Genomic DNA, 23,950 nt, shown 5'->3' on the forward strand with positions numbered 1-23,950 from the left:
GAAACTGATAGTGACAGTTCTGTACTACGAACCTGAGGTACCCTTAGTGAGAAGGGCAAATTGGGACATGGAGGAAGCATCCCTGATGTCCCGGGACACCATATAGTCCCCTTCTTCCTGGTTCGCTATCACTGCTCTGAGTGACTCCATCTTGATTTGAACCTTTGTATGTAAGTGTTCAAATATTTCAGATTTAGAATAGGTCTCACCGAGCCGTCTGGCTTCAGTACCACAATATAGTGTGGAATAATACCCCTTTCCTTGTTGTAGGAGGAGTACTTTGATTATCACCTGCTGGGAATACAGCTTGTGAATTGTTTCCAATACTGCCTCCCTGTCGGAGGGAGACGTTGGTAAAGCAGACTTCAGGAACCTGCGAGGGGGAGACGTCTCGAATTTCCAATCTTTACCCCTGGGATACTACTTGTAGGATCCAGGGGTCCTGTACGGCCCCAGCGTCATGCTGAGGACTTGGCAGAAGCGGTGGAAGGCTTCTGTTCCTGGGAATGGGCTGCCTGCTGCAGTCTTCTTCCCTTTCCTCTATCCCTGGGCAGATATGACTGGCCTTTTGCCCGCTTGCCCTTATGGGGACGAAAGGACTGAGGCTGAAAAGACGGTGTCTTTTTCTGCTGAGATGTGACTTAGGGTAAAAAAGGTGGATTTTCCAGCTGTTGCCGTGGCCACCAGGTCCGATGGACCGACCCCAAATAACTCCTCCCCTTTATACGGCAATACTTCCATGTGCCGTTTGGAATATGCATCACCTGACCACTGTCGTGTCCATAAACATCTTCTGGCAGATATGGACATCGCACTTACTCTTGATGCCAGAGTGCAAATATCTCTCTGTGCTCTATAGTCAATAAAATACTGTCCCTGTCAAGGGTATCAATATTTTCAGTCAGGGAATCCGACCAAGCCACCCCAGCGCTGCACATCCAGGCTGAGGCGATAGCTGGTCGCAGTATAACACCAGTATGTGTGTATATACTTTTTAGGATATTTTCCAGCCTCCTATCAGCTGGCTCCTTGAGGGCGGCCGTATCTGGAGACGGTAACGCCACTTGTTTTGATAAGCGTGTGAGCGCCTTATCCACCCTAAGGGGTGTTTCCCAACGCGCCCTAACTTCTGGCGGGAAAGGGTATACCGCCAATAATTTTCTATCGGGGGAAACCCACGCATCATCACACACTTCATTTAATTTATCTGATTCAGGAAAACTACATGTAGTTTTTTCACACCCACATAATACCCTTTTTTGTGGTACTTGTAGTATCAGAAATATGTAACACCTCCTTCATTGCCCTTAACATGTAACGTGTGGCCCTAAAGGAAAATACGTTTGTTTCTTCACCGTCGACACTGGAGTCAGTGTCCGTGTCTGTGTCTATGTCGACCGACTGAGGTAAATGGGCGTTTTAAAGCCCCTGACGGTGTTTGAGACGCCTGGACAGGTACTAATTTGTTTGCCGGCCGTCTCATGTCGTCAACCGACCTTGAAGCGTGTTGACATTATCACGTAATTCCTTAAATAAGCCATCCATTCCGGTGTCGACTCCCTAGAGAGTGACATCACCATTACAGGCAATTGCTCCGCCTCCTCACCAACATCGTCCTCATACATGTCGACACACACGTACCAACACACAGCACACACACAGGGAATGCTCTGATAGAGGACAGGACCCCACTAGCCCTTTGGGGAGACAGAGGGAGAGTTTGCCAGCACACACCAAAACGCTATAATTATACAGGGACAACCTTTATATAAGTGTTTTCCCTTATAGCATCTTAATATATAATCATATCGCCAAATAAGTGCCCCCCCTCTCTGTTTTAACCCTGTTTCTGTAGTGCAGTGCAGGGGAGAGCCTGGGAGCCTTCCCACCAGCAGTTCTGTGAGGGAAAATGGCGCTGTGTGCTGAGGAGATAGGCCCCGCCCCCTATTCCGGCGGGCTCTTCTCCCGGTTTTTCTGAGACCTGGCAGGGGTGAAATACATCCATATAGCCTCAGGGACTATATGTGATGTATTCTTTTTAGCCAGAAAAGGTATTAACATTGCTGCCCAGGGCGCCCCCCCCAGCGCCCTGCACCCTCAGTGACCGTTGGTGTGAAGTGTGCTGAGAGTAATGGCGCACAGCTGCAGTGCTGTGCGCTACCTCATGAAGACTGAAAAGCCTTCAGCCGCCGGTTTCTGGACCTCTTCTTACTTCGGCATCTGCAAGGGGGTCGGCGGCGCGGCTCCGGTGACCCATCCAGGCTGTACCTGTGATCGTCCCTCTGGAGCTAGTGTCCAGTAGCCTAAGAAGCAAATCCATCCTGCACGCAGGTGAGTTCACTTCTTCTCCCCTAGGTCCCTCGTTGCAGTGAGCCTGTTGCCAGCAGGACTCACTGAAAATAAGAAACCTATCAAAACTTTTACTCTAAGCAGCTCTTTATGAGAGCCACCTAGATTGCACCCTGCTCGGACGGGCACAAAAACCTAACTGAGGCTTGGAGGAGGGTCATAGGGGGAGGAGCCAGTGCACACCACCTGATCCTAAAGCTTTTACTTTTGTGCCCTGTCTCCTGCGGAGCCGCTATTCCCCATGGTCCTGACGGAGTCCCAGCATCCACTAGGACGTCAGAGAAACACCTTTTTTCTGGACTGTGTCCAGGAACATCCCTAGGAAACAGAAGACAAGTCGTCGGAACCAGCTGCGATTTTGGAATATTGAGAATCCAATCGTGCTGCCGCAACACTACCTGAGATAGTGCTACACCGACTTCCAACTGTTCCCTGGATCTTACCCTTATCAGGGAATCGTCCAAGTAAGGGATAACTAAAATTTCCTTCCTTCGAAGGGATATCATTTCGGCCATTACCTTGGTAAAGACCCGGGGTGCCGTGGACCATCCCTACGGCAGCGTCTGAACTGATAGTGACAGTTCTGTACCATAACCTGAGGTACCCTTGGTGAGAAGGGCAAATTTTGACATGAAGGTAAGCATCCTTGATGTCCCGAGACATCATGTAGTCCCCTTCTTCCAGGTTCGCAATCACTGCTCTGAGTGACTCAATCTTGAATTTGAACCTCTGTATGTAAGTGTTCAAAGATTTTAGATTTTAGATTTAGAATCGGTCTCACCGAGCCGTCTGGCTTCGGTACCACAATAGTGTGGAATAATACCCCGTTCCCTGTTGCAGGAGGGGTACCTTGATTATCACCTGCTGGGAATACAGCTTGTGAATGGCTTCCAAAACTGCCTCCCTGTCAGAGGGAGACGTCGGTAAAGCCGACTTTTGGAAACGGCGAGGGGGAGACGTCTCGAATTCCAATATGTACCCTTGAGATATTACCTGAAGGATCCAGGGGTCTACTTGCGAGTGAGCCCACTGCGCACTGAAATTCATTGAGAACGGGCCCCCACCGTGCCTGAGCTTGTAAGGCCCTAGCGTCATACTGAGGGCTTGGCAGAGGCGGGAAAGGGTTTCTGTTCCTGGGAACTGGCTAATCTCTTCAGCCTTTTTCCTCTCCCTCTGTCACGAGCAGAAAAGAGGAACCTTTTGTTCGCTTGCCAACAAAGGACTGCGCTTGATAATACGGCGTCTTATTTTGAGAGGCGACCTGGGGTACAAACGTGGATTTCCCAGTTGTTGCCGTGGCCACCAGGTCTAAAAGACCGACCCCAAATGTCCCTTTTCAAAGGCAATACTTCCAAATGCCGTTTGGAATCCGCATCACCTGACCATTTTACTGGTAGAATTGGACAAACGCACTTATACTTGATGCCAGTCTGCAAATATTCCGCTGTGCATCATGCATATATAGAAATGCATCTTTTAAATGCTCTATAGGCAATAATATACCATCCTTATCTAGGATATCAATATTTCCAGTCAGGGAATCCGACCATGCCAACCCAGCACTGCACCTCCAGGCTGAGGCGATTGCTGGTCGCAGTATAACACCAGTATGTGTGTGAATACATTTTTGGATACCCTCCTGCTTTCTATCAGCAGGATCCTTAAGGGCGGCCATCTCATGAGAGGGTAGAGCCCTTGTTCTTACAAGCGTGTGAGCGCCTTATCCCCCCTAGGGGGTGTTTCCCAACGCACCCTAACCTCTGGCGGGAAAGGGTATACATAGTAATGTTTAAGAAGGGAAAGAGAGACTCTGTGTTGGGGCACGCTTAAATAAAACTTAACTTTTAATTGGAATAGGATAAAATATAGTACCTTGACAGACACACACATATATATATATATATATATATATATATAGTTCTAAAAGAGGAGGACAAAAAAAGGAGAAGATTCTAAATCTCTCTCTACTATTATCATAGAAATCTGAGAGTAGATTCTGAGAGAATTTAATGATTAAAGAAAAAATTGAAAATAAACATTCTTAATTGATGTAGTAAGTGAGGTGACAGTGACACCTAAGATGAAAATATCAAAATTGGTTTCTACATCAAAGGAGAAAAGGATTTCTGATGTAAATCACAATGGCATAGAATGTAACAACAAATTTGTAAACTTAGAAATATAGGTCTATTGACCAATGACCATTGTGATGAATTTATCCTGGTATCCTAGTAGGAGGTAAATTGCCAATTCTAACTTTCTCGTCAGCGATCAGCGTATCGGAAAATGTATGTGAGATGTATGCAAATCTGAAATCAGATGCACACTAGAGTCAATTAATGCTCCAATACTTTGGTTTAACATACATAGATAATGAGCTGTGGATATTCACAGGTAAGTAATGAGTTTAATATTTTTTATATTTTTAACAGGTCTGAGATCAGACAATTAAGAAAGGGAAAAAAAAAAAAAAAGTATGAAATTCAGTAAGGTCAAAGGTTGCTCCAACACTTCTGCTTTTCACATTTGGATATAGATATCTATTACTGCACCTGAGATTCCCTAGTAGTCTCCCACCTAGGTACTATTCAGGCTCCTCACTGCTTAGCTTCCAAGATCAGGCGAGATTGGGCGTAACCAGAGAGATATGGCAGTAATATCACATGGATTGTGAATGAGAGAGTGTATGGTTATTGGCACATACCAAAAGAGCACTTCTACTATCCAATTGAGATGCACAGTCTATGAGTTATTATCGTATTACCGGGAATTTATATGACTGGCATTTTGGATAAGTGAGTACTGAATAAGTGAGGTATAGGAAACAATTAAGCACAGGGCTCGCCCCCTATTGTCCACCGTACCATATAATAATGGACAGTGGATGAGAGAGGCGGGTTACCTGTGCTCGTGGAAAAAAAGAGGGTGGAATTACACAGATATCTCAAAATTAGATAACAAATATCAAAATTTAACATAGATAATACGATACCAGGAAAGTGAACAAGCCACCTCAGGTGAAACGGCCGTCTGTGTTATGTGGTGCTAAACAGTGCACGGTTCAGCCCACCATCTTTCCTGGTATCGTATTATCTATGTTAAATTTTGATATTTGTTATCTAATTTTGATCTACCATCAGGTAATTCGCTAAATTCTCTTTTCTTGTCATTTTCTTTTATTCTATGTCGATTATTGTGATAAACAAGTAATATATGGTATTATGAACATTCAGTCCTCCCTTTATTAATTCCAAAATCTACCCTGGTTGCTCCAAGAGATCTAAATGCTCACTTAGGATAACACATGATTATGTGATCCCTATCTTGGAACTTTGATTATATAATAAAACTTTAAGATATCTGTGTAATTCCACCCTCTTTTTTTCCACGAGCACAGGTAACCCGCCTCTCTCATCCACTGTCCATTATTATATGGTACGGTGGACAATAGGGGGCGAGCCCTGTGCTTAATTGTTTCCTATACCTCACTTATTCAGTACTCACTTATCCAAAATGCCAGTCATATAAATTCCCGGTAATACGATAATAACTCATAGACTGTGCATCTCAATTGGATAGTAGAAGTGCTCTTTTGGTATGTGCCAATAACCATACACTCTCTCATTCACAATCCATGTGATATTACTGCCATATCTCTCTGGTTACGCCCAATCTCGCCTGATCTTGGAAGCTAAGCAGTGAGGAGCCTGAATAGTACCTAGGTGGGAGACTACTAGGGAATCTCAGGTGCAGTAATAGATATCTATATCCAAATGTGAAAAGCAGAAGTGTTGGAGCAACCTTTGACCTTACTGAATTTCATACTTTTTTTTTTTTTCCCCTTTCTTAATTGTCTGATCTCAGACCTGTTAAAAATATTAAAAATATTAAACTCATTACTTACCTGTGAATATCCACAGCTCATTATCTATGTATGTTAAACCAAAGTATTGGAGCATTAATTGACTCTAGTGTGCATCTGATTTCAGATTTGCATACATCTCACATACATTTTCCGATACGCTGATCGCTGACGAGAAAGTTAGAATTGGCAATTTACCTCCTACTAGGATACCAGGATAAATTCATCACAATGGTCATTGGTCAATAGACCTATATTTCTAAGTTTACAAATTTGTTGTTACATTCTATGCCATTGTGATTTACATCAGAAATCCTTTTCTCCTTTGATGTAGAAACCAATTTTGATATTTTCATCTTAGGTGTCACTGTCACCTCACTTACTACATCAATTAAGAATGTTTATTTTCAATTTTTTCTTTAATCATTAAATTCTCTCAGAATCTACTCTCAGATTTCTATGATAATAGTAGAGAGAGATTTAGAATCTTCTCCTTTTTTTGTCCTCCTCTTTTAGAACTAATATATATATATATATATATATATATATATATGTGTGTGTCTGTCAAGGTACTATATTTTATCCTATTCCAATTAAAAGTTAAGTTTTATTTAAGCGTGCCCCAACACAGAGTCTCTCTTTCCCTTCTTAAACATTACTATGTATTACTGACTCTGGGTGCACCACCAACCACAATAAATTCCTTGAATACCGCTTACAGGCATTCTTTATGTAAATGCACTGTTGGTCACAAGGGACAAATTTCATAAAGAGCCCTTTACAAAAAGATTGATTGTAGTCTTGTGCGATACCTAACTAACCCTTTTCTCGAGAAAGGGTATACACCAATACTTTTTAAGAAATTATCAATTGTTATCGGGGGGAAACCCACGCATCATCACACACCTCATTTTATTTCTCAGATTCAGGAAAACTACAGGTAGTTTTTCCCTCACCGAACATAATACCCCTTTTTGGTGGTACTCGTATTATCAGAAATGTATAAAACATTTTCCATTGTCTCAATCATGTAACGTGTGGCCCTACTGAAAATCACGGTTGTCTCTTCACCGTCGACACAGGAGTCAGTATCCGTGTCGGCGTCTGTATCTGCCATCTGAGGTAACGGGCGCTTTAGAGCCCCTGACGGCCTATGAGACGTCTGGACAGGCACAAGCTGAGTAGCCGGCTGTCTCATGTCAACCACTGTTTTTTTATACAGAGCTGACACTGTCACGTAATTCTCAACAGTACATCCACTCAGGTGTCGACCCCCTAGGTGGTGACATCACTGTTACAGACACTCTGCTCCGTCTCCACATCATTTTTCTCCTCATACATGTCGACACAAACGTACCGACACACAGCACACACACAGGGAATGCTCTGATAGAGGACAGGACCCCACTAGCCCTTTGGGGAGACAGAGGGAGAGTATGCCAGCACACACCAGAGCGCTATATATATATATACAGGGATAACCTTATATAAGTGTTTTTCCCCTTATAGCTGCTGTATGTTTTAATACTGCGCCTAATTAGTGCCCCCCTCTCTTTTTTTAACCCTTTCTGTAGTGCAGGGAAGAGCCAGGGAGCTTCCCTCCAACTGAGCTGTGAGGGAAAATGGCGCCAGTGTGCTGAGGAGATAGGCTCCGCCCCCTTTTCGGCGTCCTTATCACCCGTTTTTCTGTATATTCTGGCAGGGGTTAAATGCATCCATATAGCCCAGGAGCTATATGTGATGTATTTTTTGCCATGTAAGGTATTTTTATCATGTTTTATTGCGTCTCAGGGCGCCCCCCCCAGCGCCCTGCACCCTCAGTGACCGGAGTATGAAGTGTGCTGAGAGCAATGGCACACAGCTGCAGTGCTGTGCGCTACCTTATTGAAGACAGGAACGTCTTCTGCCGCCGATTTTTCCGGACCTCTTCGCTCTTCTGGCTCTGTAAGGGGGCCGGCGGTGCGGCTCTGGTGACCCATCCAGGCTGAACCTGTGATCGTCCCTCTGGAGCTAATGTCCAGTAGCCTAAGAAGCCCAATCCACTCTGCACGCAGGTGAGTTCGTTTCTTCTCCCCTTAGTCCCTCGATGCCGTGAGCCTGTTGCCAGCAGGTCTCACTGAAAATAACAAACCTAAACTAAAACTTTCACTAAGAAGCTCAGGAGAGCCACCTAGTGTGCACCCTTCTCGTCGGGCACAGAAATCTAACTGAGGCTTGGAGGAGGGTCATAGGGGGAGGAGTCAGTGCACACCAGTTAGTCCTAAAGCTTTCTTTAGATGTGCCCAGTCTCCTGCAGAGCCGCTATTCCCCATGGTCCTTACGGAGTCCCCAGCATCCACTTAGGACGTTAGAGAAATCAATTTGGCATTCTTAAGTTGTATAAAATATATTCATTTGTTATAGAACTACAATTCTAGGATATGGGCTTATTCTTCCCAAAATGATTAGAAATACATGTCTGCACAATTATAGCATACTTCCCAAAATAACCCTCTCCAGGAGGGACACAATGCTCTGCTTCTGGACTTTCCTCTTAATCTATGATTGCCGGCACCTGTGTTGAACAGGTTAATGGATAAGAAAGGAGTTTCAGCACAGGTGATGGCAATCATAAATTAAGAGGGACGTCCAGGAGCAGAGCATTGTGTCCCTCCTGGAGAGGGTCATGTTGGGAGGTATGATTATAATACAGAATGCTGCGGTTGCCGTGTTGTTAGTTCCCTCTGGAACTTTAAATGGTTACAAATAGAAATTAATCTGATTTTTGTTTCTTATAGCTAGGTTTCCTTATAATACAACGTAATAATACATGATGTATTGCTGCAGCTACAGTAGTGATACATCACATCTAACATTTTGCCCTTGAAAATGAAAATATGCCCTCCTCACTGATTAGCTGCAGGGTGCTAGAATGCACTAAAGCTAGGTACACACTATACAGTTATCTGGCAGATCTAGCTGGTTGGAATGAAGATTTAGTAATGGATGAGAGCAAACAATCGACCATTTGCTCCCAAACACTGGAAAACGGACAAAAACTGTCAGTCATTCAAGTTGCATACCTCCCAACATGACCCTCTCCAGGAGGGCCAAAATGCTCTGCTTCTGAACTTTTATCGTAATTTAAGATTGCCTGTGTTGAACAGGTAAATGAATAAGAAAGGTGTTTCAGCACAGGTGATGGCAATCATAAATTAAGAGGGAAGTCCAGGAGCAGAGCATTATTTCTGTCCCTCCTGGAGAGGGTCATGTTGGGAGGTATGAAGTTGGTTAAATTTGTGTTTAACTAATTTGTATGAATGACAAGTTTTGTTCGTTTTCCAGTGTTTAGGAGCAAATGGTTGATTGGTATTTGTTGTCATCCATTACCAAATTTTAATTCAAACCAGCCAGATAATTGTATAGTGTGTACCTAGCTCTACTGAAAACCCTCTCTCTAACCACCTGACCTCACCATATGCAGGTGATTCCATTAAAAGGTCTAAAGCGTAACCTGTCAAGACTCCTGCTTGTAAAGGTACATAAGAAGATTGCAGACAGAATGACAATAATAAATCACTATGGGGGTAATTCCAAGTTGATCGCAGCAGGATTTTTGATAGCAATTGGGCAAAACCATGTGCAATGCAGGGGAGGCAGATATAACATGTGCAGAAAGAGTTAGATTTGGGTGGGTTATTTTATTTCTGTGCAGGGTAAATACTGGCTGCTTTATTTTTACACTGCAAATTAGATTGCAGATTGAACACACCCCTCCCAAATCTAACTCCATCTGCACATGTTATATCTGCCTGCCCTGCAGTGCACATGGTTTTGCCCAATTGCTAACAAAAATCCTGCTGCGATCAACTTGGAATTACCCCCTATGAGAGATCACTGAAAATCTGTTACATTTCAAGGTGTCATATTATTATATTGCAAGGGACATTAGGAACCAAAAATGTTTTTTAAAAACTGGAAATGAAAGTGTGCGTTTTTTATTTTTGCGTATGAACACCACCAAGAAGGTTCTTTCCAAATCAGCTAAAAGCAGGATTATACACTCATATTTTCATACTAAAATCTGAACTGGGAAATTAGAAGTATTTGTTTGCAAGTTATAGGCGGATTAACTTAAACAATTATAATGTGTAGAAATAATATGGCAGCCCAACAAGGCATAACATTTTAATCACCTACTTCAGTAAATCAGAGGACCCTGGTTTTAATTTGAAGATCTTGGCATTGAAACCCCTCCCTCTCTGGAACACATACCATTTTCTATAGTGTTGGGTATAATTACCTGGTGATCATATGCGATTACCAGCAAGACTGGAGCAGGGCTCTATGCCGCCCCCGAACCACTGACGTCACACCTAGGGCGAGGTGCCACCAGCAGTAAGGATGATCCGGGCAGCTCTCTAGGCTGCAGGGTGCATGTCAGGTGCTTGGAGTAGGCCTACTGGCTGCAGGGTGCTGTTGCATGTACCATGCAAGTCACATGCAGGTACCTTAGTGCAGGAACACTGCTTGCACACCCCCAGTTACGGCCCTGATCACCAGACTAAAACAAATAAGAGAGTATGTCATTTAAGGGGCCACCCGCTTTCAAATTAGGTTGCTCCAAGTACATACATGCCAGCGTAGGGATTCAAGCATCTTACCCCATTTTCTGTAAAGTTTTCTGCAGCGCAAGGTGATATTCGCCGGTGATCACTGGTAAGTACCAGACAATAACTACTAAGGGCTATGAATCAGCGGGTTTTGCAAGTCAACCAATTTTTATGGTTTTGACCCTAAAATGTAACCAACATTAATATTAAATACAAATCAGATGTGTTTTGCATTTACTATTAATGCAATTAGATGGGGGGATGGGATGGGGGGGGGGGGGGGGGGGGCGGTGGAGTGTTCCTCTCCCATCTCTGGGCTTCTTAATTTTTCTACAGTGAGGGTCTTTATTATCTGCTGGTGATGGATATCACAAGACAATAACTTGTAAGAGGGCACACAGTTTGATCTTGCCTCAAAAAGAAAAGAATGGAATCTAGAGCAAGTTGTAATTAAGTCAGAGTTTGGCGGCCGTGCGGGTTGCTGGACGAAATCGGGTGCTTGTTTAAAGGGGCAATTATGTACAAGGCATGGTTTAGCCAATATGATTGCCCCTTAAAAAAAAAAAAAAAAGGTCAGAATTTGTCCGGCATCCCGTGCGGCTGCAAAACTCTGACTTCTTTAAATCCCAGCCATAATGTCTAAATCATTAGCTTTCCAAGTTTTCATTACGTATAAATCACACAAAACCTACTTTTATGGTCTCCGCTACGGGGGAAGCCCAGAGAGGAGACGATGCAGGACACTTCGGGCAAATGCTGTAATTTGTGGGTCCTCTGGGAGGGGGTGGGACTAAATGATGCAAATTTGTGCCATTTAGCCCCAATCCTCCATACAGAGCCAAGAACCCCAGCTATAATTGGGATTGGGTCAAAACTGGACCGGACTGGCTCCCTGCAGCAACCTCTGCCACTCTAGAGCTTTTACTGCGCATCTCTGTCCAGGGGGGTGGGGGGAATATCTGTGACAGATAACACTGGGGAGACGGGGAGTGATACTGTAGATTACAGTCTCCCCGTTACAGGGTTAAAAACATAATGGTCCAGACCATACGAGGAGGCTGTAATCTCTCCCTTCCCGTCTCCCCTGTGACAGCTGTCAAAGACACCCACCAGACAGGGTACCGCCCCCAGACTGGGACACGCACTACATGCTCCAGTGTGGCAGAGGTTGTTGCGGGGAGCTGGTCTGTTGTTCCGGACAGTTATGGTTTTTACCCAATCTTCGAATAATCTCCCCATCCTGCCTGCATCACTAGTAAGTGGGTGGGATGCATGAGACTTGGCCACTCTTTCGTGAGTCTACCGCAACTTGCCGGAGAGTAGCGAAGTATGATAAATCATATATGCTGTATAATTTTATTAGATCATTAAAACAAAGACGCAGGCTGTGTAGATTTCCTAAGATTTGGAGCCAGAAATCAGCTACAGCAGTGACACAAGAATTAATATAGAACCTTGCAATCCAAACTATGTTGAAATACAAAAGGCAAAATGTTGCTAAGATGTGCTCATTTCAACTCACCAAAGTGATCTCTGTGCAGGACCCAGGAGCACTCCTGAACATCTGGGGCTGTGCTGAGCCATCGGGTCACTAATGAAGCAGACTCATGGAATCTGGGTGACCAGCGAAGCGGTCCTCTAGCTCCCTTGGTGAGCAGCCCCCTGGTTCCTGGATAGAGCCGTGCCAGCCTGCGACACCACATGTTGTTCCAGGAGAGAGTGGCATCAGAGCAGGATGAGCGGAATAATGTGTCTCGGTAAATCAGCGGTGGTCTGTCAGAAGGAGGAGAAAGTGCCTGCTGACAAACAGTAGTGAGAGTAAGGCAGACAGAGAATGGGATTTAGAACAGAACAGTAAAGGCAAATAAACGGTGCAGAGAAAATCATAAGAGAATACACACAGATGGCACTGGGTAAATGTGTACACAGCAGTCAGCAACAAGTCATTAATAAGTCATACTTTCCTTGTGTACTTCCCAGAAGCAGAGCGAATGTCACCGTGTTCCCATGAGGATGTACTGCTGCTTCCAATAAACTTACACTTGAGAATTTGGCTGTAAAGCGTCAGCCTCAGTCTCTCCAGTTTATTAGTGGGAGACGAGGCACAGCTTCTAGACAAGTGGATGCACAGGCAGACGATACGGGTATAATGACTCGTTTACCTGCTCACCCAATGCTAAAGGGGCACTATCAGCTGTTCACAGCATAATGGTTGTAAAGTGCACTTCAAAAGCCGCCCTCAGATCTGCTTTCCTTATTTATTACATTACAACAAGAATTACCCAACAAAAAGGACACTCTGTGAACTCTGCACATTGTCACCCGTTTCCTGTTTAGAATACATGTTGCTAATTATTTCACAGATTAACCCCGAAGGCTTACTTGTCATTTTTTTTTTTTTATTAACCTGACTCCGAGTACACGGTCACCACTGTCTGCATATCATTATCAGGCAATTAAACTCAAACTACTAAAAGGAGACCACTAACCTGAAAACTGGAAATAAAGACGGACGTTCATCATCCTCTATTTTCATCCATATGAGAAAAATTCCCAAAACTTTGTGCACCGTGTAACCCTACTCACCACATGAAATAACCATGCTCCTAATGAAGCAATCTGATAGAATTAGCATATATTTAGTAATGCCCAATCTTTACTTCCCCATGCCATGTAAAAGTGAACTTAGGGTTTTTTGGGAGGTGGTTTCTGTGAAAAAGCGCTAAAGCAGGAACGTTTGCACAATCGCCACTCTATGAGGATGTATCATTGCTGAAAGTGGCAAAGACTTTTTTGTTCACTACTTTAAAAAACCTGCAGCACAGATGCGTGCAATTCCTCACACCCCCTTCACAACGTCAAAGCCACGGTTGTAAGACTAACAGGCCCTACACACTGGGCGATTTGACTGCAAGATATGAATGATCTCGTTCATTAATGAACGAGATAACGTTCATATCGTGCAGTGTGGAGGCACCAGCGATGAACAATGCGCGGCCCCGCTCTCGTTCATCGCTGGTGCCCCGTCGGCTGTGCATGCAGGCCAATATGGACGATCTCATCCATATTTGCCTGCAGTTCTATGGAGCCGTGTGACGGGGGGAGTGAAGTGACTTCACTCCCCCCGTCACTGCCCCCCCCGCCGCCGGGTCGCCCGTCAGCCATATCCGCCGTCGGGCAGCTTGGCGGCGGATCTTTAAATGTGTAGGGCCCATAACCATTCAGCCCAGGAAAATAAAATAGTGCTTTATGGAGAATGAGGTCACTATAATACTCCCCTCCCAGGTGATAATGCATCCCCTTTCTGCATGTGGGAGCAGAGTGGACAGTTTCCTACAACCAGCAAGTAATGTCCCGGCTGTACCTGCTCCTTCTATCATAAAAGGAAAAGTTTGTACCCCTGCGGTCACTGCCAGCTTGACATGCTAAGCCATACACAAAGCCATATAAATGGGTGCATTCAGTAATGACATGCCATTAGCACTGCAAGTCTGTAGTTTTACTAGGAAGTGGCATTTATTAACTGTAAGGTGGTATAAACAGAACAGATGTGTCCTTATACATCTAGCCTCAATACGCCACGCAGCATGAGATGCCTGGTGCGAGTTAGCTGCCAGGTCCCTTGCAACAACATTAGCATCGGTAGCACCGATGGAGATTGTGCTGATTAATCTGACATACGACACTTGTATGTTGTGTGTGACTGAGTCTATATAAGGAGCACAACAGAACGTGGCACAGAAAAAAGCTGCAGCTACTACATACAATTTGTATATAGATCAAAGACTCAGTGGCACACAGACATACATGTGTCACATCGCATTGCGACAAAGAAGCATTTTTCGGCAAAAAAAATGCCCAACGCTAGCAGAGTCTCACAGGACCTGGCATGCCGAGGGGCTATGTGGCACGATTGCAGCAATGACGTATGAGGACACATCTGTACGATATGTACATAGTCTAAGACATAGGTCTGCAAACTCTGTCCTCAGGACTCCACACAGTGCATGTTTTGCAGGTCTCCTCACAGAATCCCAAGTTAAATAATTAACTCCACCTGCAGACCTTTTAAAATGTGTCAGTAATTAATAAACCTGTGCACTGCTGGGTGACCTGCAAAAACATGCACTGTGTGGGGTCCTGAGGACCGAGTTTGCAGAACTATGGTCTAAGACAGTGGTTCTCAAACTCGGTCCTCAGGACCCCACACAGTGCATGTTTTGCAGGTAACCCAGCGGGTGCACAGGTGTATTAATTACTCACTGACATTTGAAAAAGTCCACAGGTGGAGCTAATTATGTCACTTGTGATTCTGTGAGGAGACCTGCAAAACATGCACTGTGTGGGGTCCTGAGGACAGAGTTTGAGAAGCTGTGGTCTAAGACTTGCAGGAGACAACGGTCCCTCACACACTGTCATCCGGAAACTTATAGTAGATTTTGCAAGAGGGTAACCCCACCCCAATCATACAGATCCAAATAACTGGATGAAAAATAAACCCAAGTAACATTTACATAGGCCCTACAAGGATGATGATGACCGTGAAACTGAGGAGCGTAGGGCTCACCCCTTCTCATTCAGTTTACAGGTATTTCTTTCCATGGGCTGTGGGGTTATACCATATTGTTGCGTTGCCTGAATGTCTATCCGTGTTATGCATGCTCCCTATACATATACTAGGTGGACGTTGTAAATCCATACCCAGAGCCCAATAAAGTGACAAACCTTTTCCCATGTAGTGTCCTGGATGTTCTTGCTGACGGACTAGGATCTGTGCTGCGATCCTTATGTCAATGCTCTCTATTTCTACAGTACCAAAGGTTGCTAAGGAATATAAAGTAGGATTGATGAGTAAACCAAATAAATGTTTATTTATTAGGGTTAAAGGTACCTCAGGCTTCAAACAACAGAAACCTGGATCAGGTTTATTGGATTGGTGTTACATAAGATTTCAGGTTGTTATCAGTTTTCCTTTAGATAACTATAAAGGACCTGAGACCTTAAGGGGATGATTCTGAGTTTGAAGAGCAAATAACTGTGCACCTTGGTAAATCCATGCTGTACTGCAAGGAGGGCTGACGTAATGTGCAGAGTGATCCAGGCTGGGTACACACCATTCAAAAGCGCAATGCAGCCATGTGATGTAACTATACACTGCATCCGATGTACACACTGCACGATCCACTGTATGACAGCACAACGTATCGTTACCAGCGTTTTGCCGGACGGGTGGCAGCAAGAAGTAGCTGGGTGGGGGCCTTCGTGCAAAAAAACAAGTTTTATGGTAAGAACTTACCTTTGTTAAAACTCTTTCTGCGAGTTACACTGGGCTCCACAAGGAATAGACATAGGGGTGTAGAATAGCATCTTGATCCGAGGCACCGACAAGCTGAAAAGCTTTGACTGTTCCCAGAATGCATAGCACCGCCTCCTCTATAACCCCGCCTCCCTGCACAAGAGCTCAGTTTTTAGTTAACCAGCCCAATGCAGTAGCAGGAAAAGAGACGACAACGGTTAGTAGCCACATACATCACACTCTCACGACAGGAGAAGTGTCAGCGGCTAATGCCATACCAACCCAAAGAAGCTAAGTGCGTCAGGGTGGGCGCCTTGTGGATCCCAGTGTACCTCGCAGAAAGAGTTAACAAAGGTAAGTTCTTACCATAAAACTCGTTTTCTGCTGCGGGGTACACTGGGCTCCACAAGGAATGGGCTCCACTGGGCTCCACATAGGGGATGTCCTAAAACAGTTCCTTATGGGAGGGGACGCACTGCAGCGGGCACAAGAACCCAGCGTCCAAAGGAAGCATCCTGGGAAGCGGTAGTATCGAAGGCATAGAACCTTATGAACGTGTTCACAGAGGACCACGTAGCCGCCTTGCACAATTGTTTAAGGGTCGCACCACGGCAGGTAGCCCAAGAAGGTTCAACAGACCGAGTAGAATGGGCCGTAATGTGAGCAGGAGCTGACAGACCAGCCCTCACATAAGCATGTGCAATCACCAGTCTAATCCATCTGGCCAACGTTTGCTCGTGAGCAGGCCAGCCCTGTTTATGAAATCCAAACAGCACAAAGAGAGAATCAGATTTCCTAATAGAAGCAGTTCTCTTCACATAGATACTGAGAGCCCGTACCACATCCAAAGACCGCACTTTGGGAGACAGATCAGGAGAAACAAGTGCCGGAACCACAATCTCCTGGTGAAGGTGGAACGAAGAAACCACCTTCGGTAAATATCCGGGACGAGTCCTAAGAACCACCCGGTCACGGTGAAATATCAGATATGGAGAACTACAGGACAAGGCACCCAAATCCGACACTCTTCTAGCTGAAGCAATAGCCAGTAGAAACACCACCTTAAGGAAAAGCCACTTAAGGTCAGCTGAACCAAGAGGTTCAAACGGAGACTCTTGTAACGCCTCCAAAACCACCGACAAGTCCCAAGAAGCCACAGGTGGGACATAGGGAGGTTGGATATGCAACACGCCCTGAGTAAAGGTATGCACATCAGGCAAGGTCGCAATTTGTCTCTGAAACCACACCGACAAGGCAGATATTTGAACCCTAAGTCCAGGCCCTGCTGAAGAAAAGCCAACAACTTGGCAATACTAAACTTAGAAGCGTCATAATCGTTAGATGCACACCAAACAAAGTAAGAATGCCAGACCCTATAGTAAATCTGAGCCGAAGCCGGTTTCCGGGCCCGCAACATAGTTTGAATGACCGCCTCAGAAAACCCTTTAGCCCTTAAGACGGAAGTTTCAAGAGCCACGCCATCAAAGACAGCCGGGCTAGGTTCTAGTAGACACAGGGGCCCTGAACGAGGAGGTCTGGGCGTTGTGGAAGTAGAATTGGACGCTCTGACGATAGACCTTGCAGGTCTGAGAACCAGTGCCGTCTGGGCCACGCTGGAGCTATGAGAAGCAGAATTCCTTTTTCTTGCTTGAACTTCCAAATTACCCTGGGCAGAAGTGACACCGGAGGGAACACGTACGGCAGCCGAAACTTCCACGGTACCGCCAGCGCATCCACGAATGCTGCTTGAGGATCCATTGTCCTTGCGCCAAAGACCGGAACCTTGTGATTGTGTCGAGACGCCATCAGATCCACGTCTGGAAGGCCCCACTTTTCCACTAGGAGTTGAAACACTTCTGGATGGAGGCCCCACTCGCTGGCATGTACGTCCTGACGACTGAGAAAGTCTGCTTCCCAATTCAGAACTTCAGGAATGAATATTGCCAATATGGCTGGTAGATGGCGTTCTGCCCAATGTAGAATCCGTGAGACTTCCTTCATTGCCAAGCGGCTTCAAGTGCCGCCTTGATGATTTATGTAAGCCACTGTGGTGGCGTTGTCCGACTGTACTTGAACAGGACGGTTCTGAATTAAATGCTGGGCCAGGTTCAATGCATTGAAGACCGCCCGCAATTCCAGAATGTTGATTGAGAGGAGGGACTCCTCCTTGGTCCACCGACCCTGAAGGGAGTGATGCTCCAGCACCGCTCCCCAACCTCTGAGACTGGCATCTGTCATCAACAGGACCCAGTCGGATATCCAGAAGGGACAGCCCCTGCACAATCGTTAGTCCTGGAGCCACCAGTGCAGCTACAGATGGACCTCCGGAGTCAATGACATCATGTGAGACCTTATCCGGTGAGGCAGGCCGTCCCACTTGGCTAGAATTAGCCTCTGGAGGGGGCGAGAATGGAATTGAGCATACTCCACCATGTCGATTGCTGAGACCATGAGGCCCAGCACCTGCATTGCCGAATGTATCGACACTTGCGGACGAGAAAGGAAGCAACGAATCCTGTCCTGAAGCTTCAGGACTTTCTCCAGAGACAAGAACAACCTCTGATTGTGAGTGTCCAATAGCGCTCCCAGGTGCACCATGCTCTGAGCAGGGACCAGGGAGGATTCCTTCCAGTTGATGAGCCACCCGTGGGCTTGTAGAAACCGGACCGTCATATCCAGATGACGTAGGAGAAGTTCTGGGGAATTTGCCAGGATTAACAAGTCGTCCAGATACGGCAGTATCCTGACCCCTTGACGGCGGAGTACCACCGTCATCACCGCCATGACCTTGGTGAAGACTCGCAGAGCCGTAGTTAAACCAAAAGGTAACGCCCGAAACTGGTAATGGAGGTTGCCAATCGCAAACCTCAGGTATTGCTGATGTGACGCTGCTATAGAAATATGCAGGTAAGCATCCTGTATGTTCGTGTATCAGGAGTATACCGCACAGGGGAATAACAAAGTATAAAGTGGATAGTATGATGACCAAAATGTAATGAGGAAGGAAAACCAATGTTTTCTAATCAATCTTAAATTTGGTGGTGCACCCTGAGTCAGTATAAAATATAATTTTTATTAACAAGATCAAATAAAATGAAATGGTAGTTGGATGTACAAATAGGTAAAAAGAAAAAGGAACACAGAACAAATATTACTAGTATAAATACTAAATAGCGGTTCCGAACTGTCTGGGTTTCAAATACAGATTGATCTCAACTGAACGCCTGAAAATGAATGCTCTTGGACTAATGCAGGTTTAGGAAATAATGGCACCTCAATAATGTTTATTAATTCTGGTCAGCTACAATTTCTAGTTACTTGTATTGAGAAAGAGAACGAAAAGACGGAATGAGCAAGATGAATCTGCTGTCAGTGTTAGACGCTGAGCGTGGCCGTCCAAATCTTCTACTGAACTGAGTATTCCTCAAGAGTCTCCCACTTGAGTACTGACCCAGCCCAACACTGCTTAGCTTCCAAGATCGGAAGGATTCGGGCGTTGCCAGTGTGGTATGAAAGTAGAAGGAGTATCCAATGTTTGATGGGCTCTGGAATCACAGATGAGAATTCACGAATTGTTGCAGAGAATAGAATAGATGGTGGTTGAAAGAAGAAAAAGGAAAAATAGGGGATCTGCTGCCAATGTTAGACAGGGATAAATATCCCTGAATCAATGGTGAGAGTCCTGAAAATTAGATAAAAGTAGGAAAAAAAGGAAGGTTTCTCTGCTACGACTCCTGTATCCAGGAGGGTCTGTACCACCGAATGTAGAGTGTTTGCCTTTGTCTGGTCCAACGGGACGTCTGTCCGGCAAAATCGATGAGGGGGGTCGGTTTTTGAAGGCTATGGCGTAACCTCGATTCACGACTTCCCGTACCCAGGCATCTGAAGTGGTATTCAACCATTCCTGGGTATACCCTAAAAGCCGGCCCCCCACCCTGGGATCCCCCAGAGGGAGGGCCGCCCCGTCATGCGGCAGGCTTATCGGTTTTGGAAGCTGGCTGACGGGCCGCCTAGGCTCTTTTGGGCTTTGGCTTACCAGGTTTGGAAGTGCGGGTCTGCTTGTTGTATGCCTGACCTTTTGCTTTACCTGAAGGACAAAAGGGGCGAAAGGAAGTACCTTTAGCCTTCGACACAGAAGGAGTGCTACTTGGCAGACAGGCAGTTTTGGCAGTAGCCAAGTCAGCCACTATCTTATTTAAGTCCTCCCCAAACAGAATATCTCCCTTGAAAGGGAGTACCTCCAGGGTTTTTCTAGAGTCCAGATCCACAGACCAGGATCTCGGCCACAATATCCGGCGTGCCAGGACTGACGTAGTAGAGGCCTTGGCTGCTAGGATACCGGCATCAGAAGCCACCTCTTTAATATAGCGAGAAGCAGTGACAATATATGACAAGCATTGTCTAGCATGGTCAGAAGAGATTTCAGCTTCTAACTCCAAGGCCCATGCTTCAATAGCCTCTGCAGCCCATGTTGCTGCAATAGTGGGCGTTTGTGCAGCACCCGTGAGGGTGTAGATCGCTTTCAGACAACCCTCCACACGTTTATCCGTAGGATCTTTTAGAGACGTGACGGTAGTGACAGGTAGAGCTGAGGAAACCACCATCCTAGCCACATGTGAGTTTACTGGAGGAGGCGTTTCCCAGTTTCTAGACAGCTCTGGCGCGAGGGGATAGCGAGCCAGCATCTTCTTTTGAGGCACAAACTTCTTACCCGGGTTTTCCCAGAGTTCCTGACGTATATCCACTAGGTGGTCAGAGTGAGGTAAAACTTGTTTAACCACCTTTTGACGCTTGAACCTATCTGGTTTCTTAGGAGGGACGGATGGCTCGGGATCATCCGTAATCTGTAATATCAACTTAATAGCCTCCAAAAGATCAGGAACATCCACATGTGAACTACGCTCCCCATCAGCAGTATCTGTGTCAGAATCTGTGGGGTCAGTGTAAGTGCCGTCTTCATCACACGAGGTGTCAGTGACAGCAGTGGATTGCGAGGAGATAAGAGCTCGCTTAGAGGACCCCTTGGTCTTAGGCGAGCGAGGGTCAGACTTTTTAAGTAGTCAGGGACTGGTTCAACTTCTTCAATTGAGCAGATAAGTCGCCCGCCCACGGCGGGTTAGCTGCAGGGACCACATACGGTTGTACCGGCATAGGGGGTCCCATAGGGGGTGTTAGTTTATTAACTAGCGTATGTAGAAGCGTGGAAAAAGCGGCCCACGGTGGGTCATTAATTACCTCCGTTGCCACAGTCCCACTGGGGGGCAAGGAGCCTCCAGAACCAGAGCCCACAGCTGCTATATTCTCCTCATAGGTATCTGTGGCTTCAGCAACACCGGCAGTGTGTTCAGCCCCAGAACCGTTACCCTCAGAAGCAGACATGATGTAACTTGCAGTATCAGGTAACACAGTACAATTGGCAGCAGCATAATACCTCTTACCCAAACCCCTGCGCAGTGTAGTCAGCACTAGCAGAGATAAAGGAGAGATATGGTGACTAAAATCACAGAGAAAAATACGCATTAAAGTATATCTTTGTGAAAATCCTATATAAATATAAAACCTGACGCACCAAGCCCCCTCAGGTTATAGAATATAGGGATAGCAAGTTGAGTGAGAGACACGAAATGGACACCACTCAGCTAGCTTATGCACACACAGATAGTAATAACCTCTGCATTGTACAAGCTGTGACTAACAATAATACTGCACTGGACTAGCTTATATATATATATGTAGTCAATAGATGTAACACTGCACAGTAAGAACTGGATGTATATCACAGGGAAATTGTACAAGAAAACCCGGACTAAATGCACTCTTTCTTAACTAACACTGACTAAAAGGCAGGTAGAATACTTAAGTGTCATGTAAAGTCACAGCACTGACAACCGGGCGGCTTTACACAGGAGGATTTGCCCAAGCAGTCCCAGGAATAGTGAAGCTGAGAGAAATGGCGCCCAGACATTGACAGGGAGTGAGGGAGAGACAGATATGCAGCTCCAGGGCGGGAACATTTGCGGGAAATGGCGCCCTGGGGCTTGGGGAGGGGCTTCAGGTCTAAGCCTTATCCCCCTGCTGGCAAAACCACCGGGTACTGTGGGCTACATTAAAATGGTTTAGAGAGAAAACCTGACCTGCGCCCATGCCCTGGTGATCTAGTGGGATCGCCTGTACTGCCACAGTGTCCACCGCCAGCGCGCGCGGCCCGCCTCCCACAGACCACGCCGGATCACAATAAAGTACGGGTCCCGCAAGCGGGACCCACTCACCACCTCCCGAAGCGTGGCCACGCGATCCCGGAGAGCCCCCGTCGTGTGTGCCTGACCATGAAGAAAACCGGAGCCTCCTGCTGTAGTTACCCGGCAACCAGGGCTCGGGAGTGTACAGCGCCGCTGGGGAGAGCTGGAGCTGCAGCAGTGAATGTCCCTGACATTTACACACCGCTGCTGCCTTTGTAGTCTTCACTTTTAATTCAAAAAAGCTCTTCTTAGGGCTGCCTGGAGCAGCCCCTCTGTTATGTGCCTGCTATCTGCGGCACCAACTACAAAACTGAGCTCCTGTGCAGAGAGGCGGGGTTATAGAGGAGGCGGCACTATGCATTCTGGGAACAGTCAAAGCTTTTCAGCCTGTTGGTGCCTCGGATCAAGATCCTACTCTACACCCCTATGTCTATTCCTTGTGGAGCCCAGTGTACCCCGCAGCAGAAAGGGGGAGTTCCCCTTATACCGTACCATACCTCCCAACTTTTAGTGTTGCAGAAGCGGGACTCCTCGGTGGGGTGTAGCTTCTGTAAAAGAGGGCATGGCTTCATGGGAATGCTGCGACTGACAGCCACGCATCCAGTTTACGTCACTGAGGGGGCATGCCCAGAGCTGACCTGCTGGCATGCAGTCCCTCTGTCTCCTGCGAATAGGTGCTGTGCACGTGCGCAGGGGTTCTCTCAACTGCCCCTCCCCCCGCGGGACAGCAGGATAGTCCCCTCCCCCTAAAAAAAAGGACTGTCCGCGAAAACCGGGACAGTTGGGAGGTATGCCATACAGTAGGGGCCCTCCTTACCTATCTGATACTAATCAATGGACTGGGTCTAATGCCCAGCTATTCAACAGGGACTCAGGCTATTGCCTGCTTACCTTCGGGCACATAAAGTGACATGGGCCTGATGCCCAGTCACTAATTTCTGGCATGGGCACTCTGCCCACCTAATATGCTCCATAGACCTGAGGCCTGATTGCACCCACGGACGTAATGCCCGACACCTGGAGGTCTAAGGAAGGGGGTGTTAACGCTGGCTAAAGCCTTATGACAGTACATTGGAAGAGGCTGCAGTGGGGAGCTTTGTTCAGCGCTTTGCTTTCCACCAGCTGCAGCAATCTATGGCCCTTATCTTTTTTGTTCTGCCACTGGCCCATCCTGGCCAGTGGCGACATCTTCTCGCTTCTTCAATGACGGACAAAGCTTTTCAGGAGACATCTACTCCGGATAACAGCAGAACTGAAGGATCTGCTTGGCTGCCTGTTTGTGAGCCGTGATTGGCTTGTAAATGGTACAAAATTTAAACTGTCGCTGTTGTCTGCAGCCTGGCTCTTAGAGTTAGCGGCAGCCTAGCGACTTTTGGCCATGTCAAAGTGCAGGGTGGCAGGGAAATTTTGCCGGGCAACCCACCGAAAAATAAAGCGAGGGAAGAACACTGGTTACATCCCGTGGAATTGTTCCATTGGACGTGCAGCACATTTAATGGGACAAATGAAGTAACGACAGATGGGTACGACGAATCAGGGGTACACGCTATACAATGTGTATGATATATTGTTCCACTCCACGTCAGAAATAATATAGCTTATAGTGTGTACC

General features: G+C 46.2%; 1 protein-coding gene and 3 pseudogenes across 6 annotated transcripts in view; 1 reads left to right on the forward strand and 3 right to left on the reverse strand.

Moving 5' to 3' along the window:
• Positions 1-23,950, reverse strand: part of TMLHE (trimethyllysine hydroxylase, epsilon) — a 101,782-nt gene that overhangs the window by 69,310 nt on the left and 8,522 nt on the right. The window contains exons 1-2 of one of the 6 annotated variants that reach the window (XM_063937568.1): positions 15,529-15,600; positions 12,326-12,602 (exon numbers count right to left, since the gene is read on the reverse strand). In XM_063937568.1, the coding sequence (XP_063793638.1) occupies positions 12,326-12,506 (181 nt within the window). In that variant the 5' untranslated portion in view covers positions 12,507-12,602; positions 15,529-15,600. Of the gene's footprint in view, positions 1-9,273; positions 9,321-12,325; positions 12,603-12,763; positions 12,788-15,528; positions 15,601-23,950 lie in introns of those variants that run through there. The other 5 variants (XM_063937571.1, XM_063937569.1, XM_063937567.1 and 2 more) reach the window with 5 other exon arrangements.
• Positions 4,890-5,008, reverse strand: LOC134950213 (5S ribosomal RNA; annotated as a pseudogene).
• LOC134950214 (5S ribosomal RNA) lies at positions 5,990-6,108 on the forward strand (annotated as a pseudogene).
• Positions 19,502-19,620, reverse strand: LOC134950117 (5S ribosomal RNA; annotated as a pseudogene).

The sequence above is a fragment of the Pseudophryne corroboree genome, chromosome 8, assembly GCF_028390025.1.
Source record: "Pseudophryne corroboree isolate aPseCor3 chromosome 8, aPseCor3.hap2, whole genome shotgun sequence".
NCBI classification, from domain to species: domain Eukaryota; kingdom Metazoa; phylum Chordata; class Amphibia; order Anura; family Myobatrachidae; genus Pseudophryne; species Pseudophryne corroboree.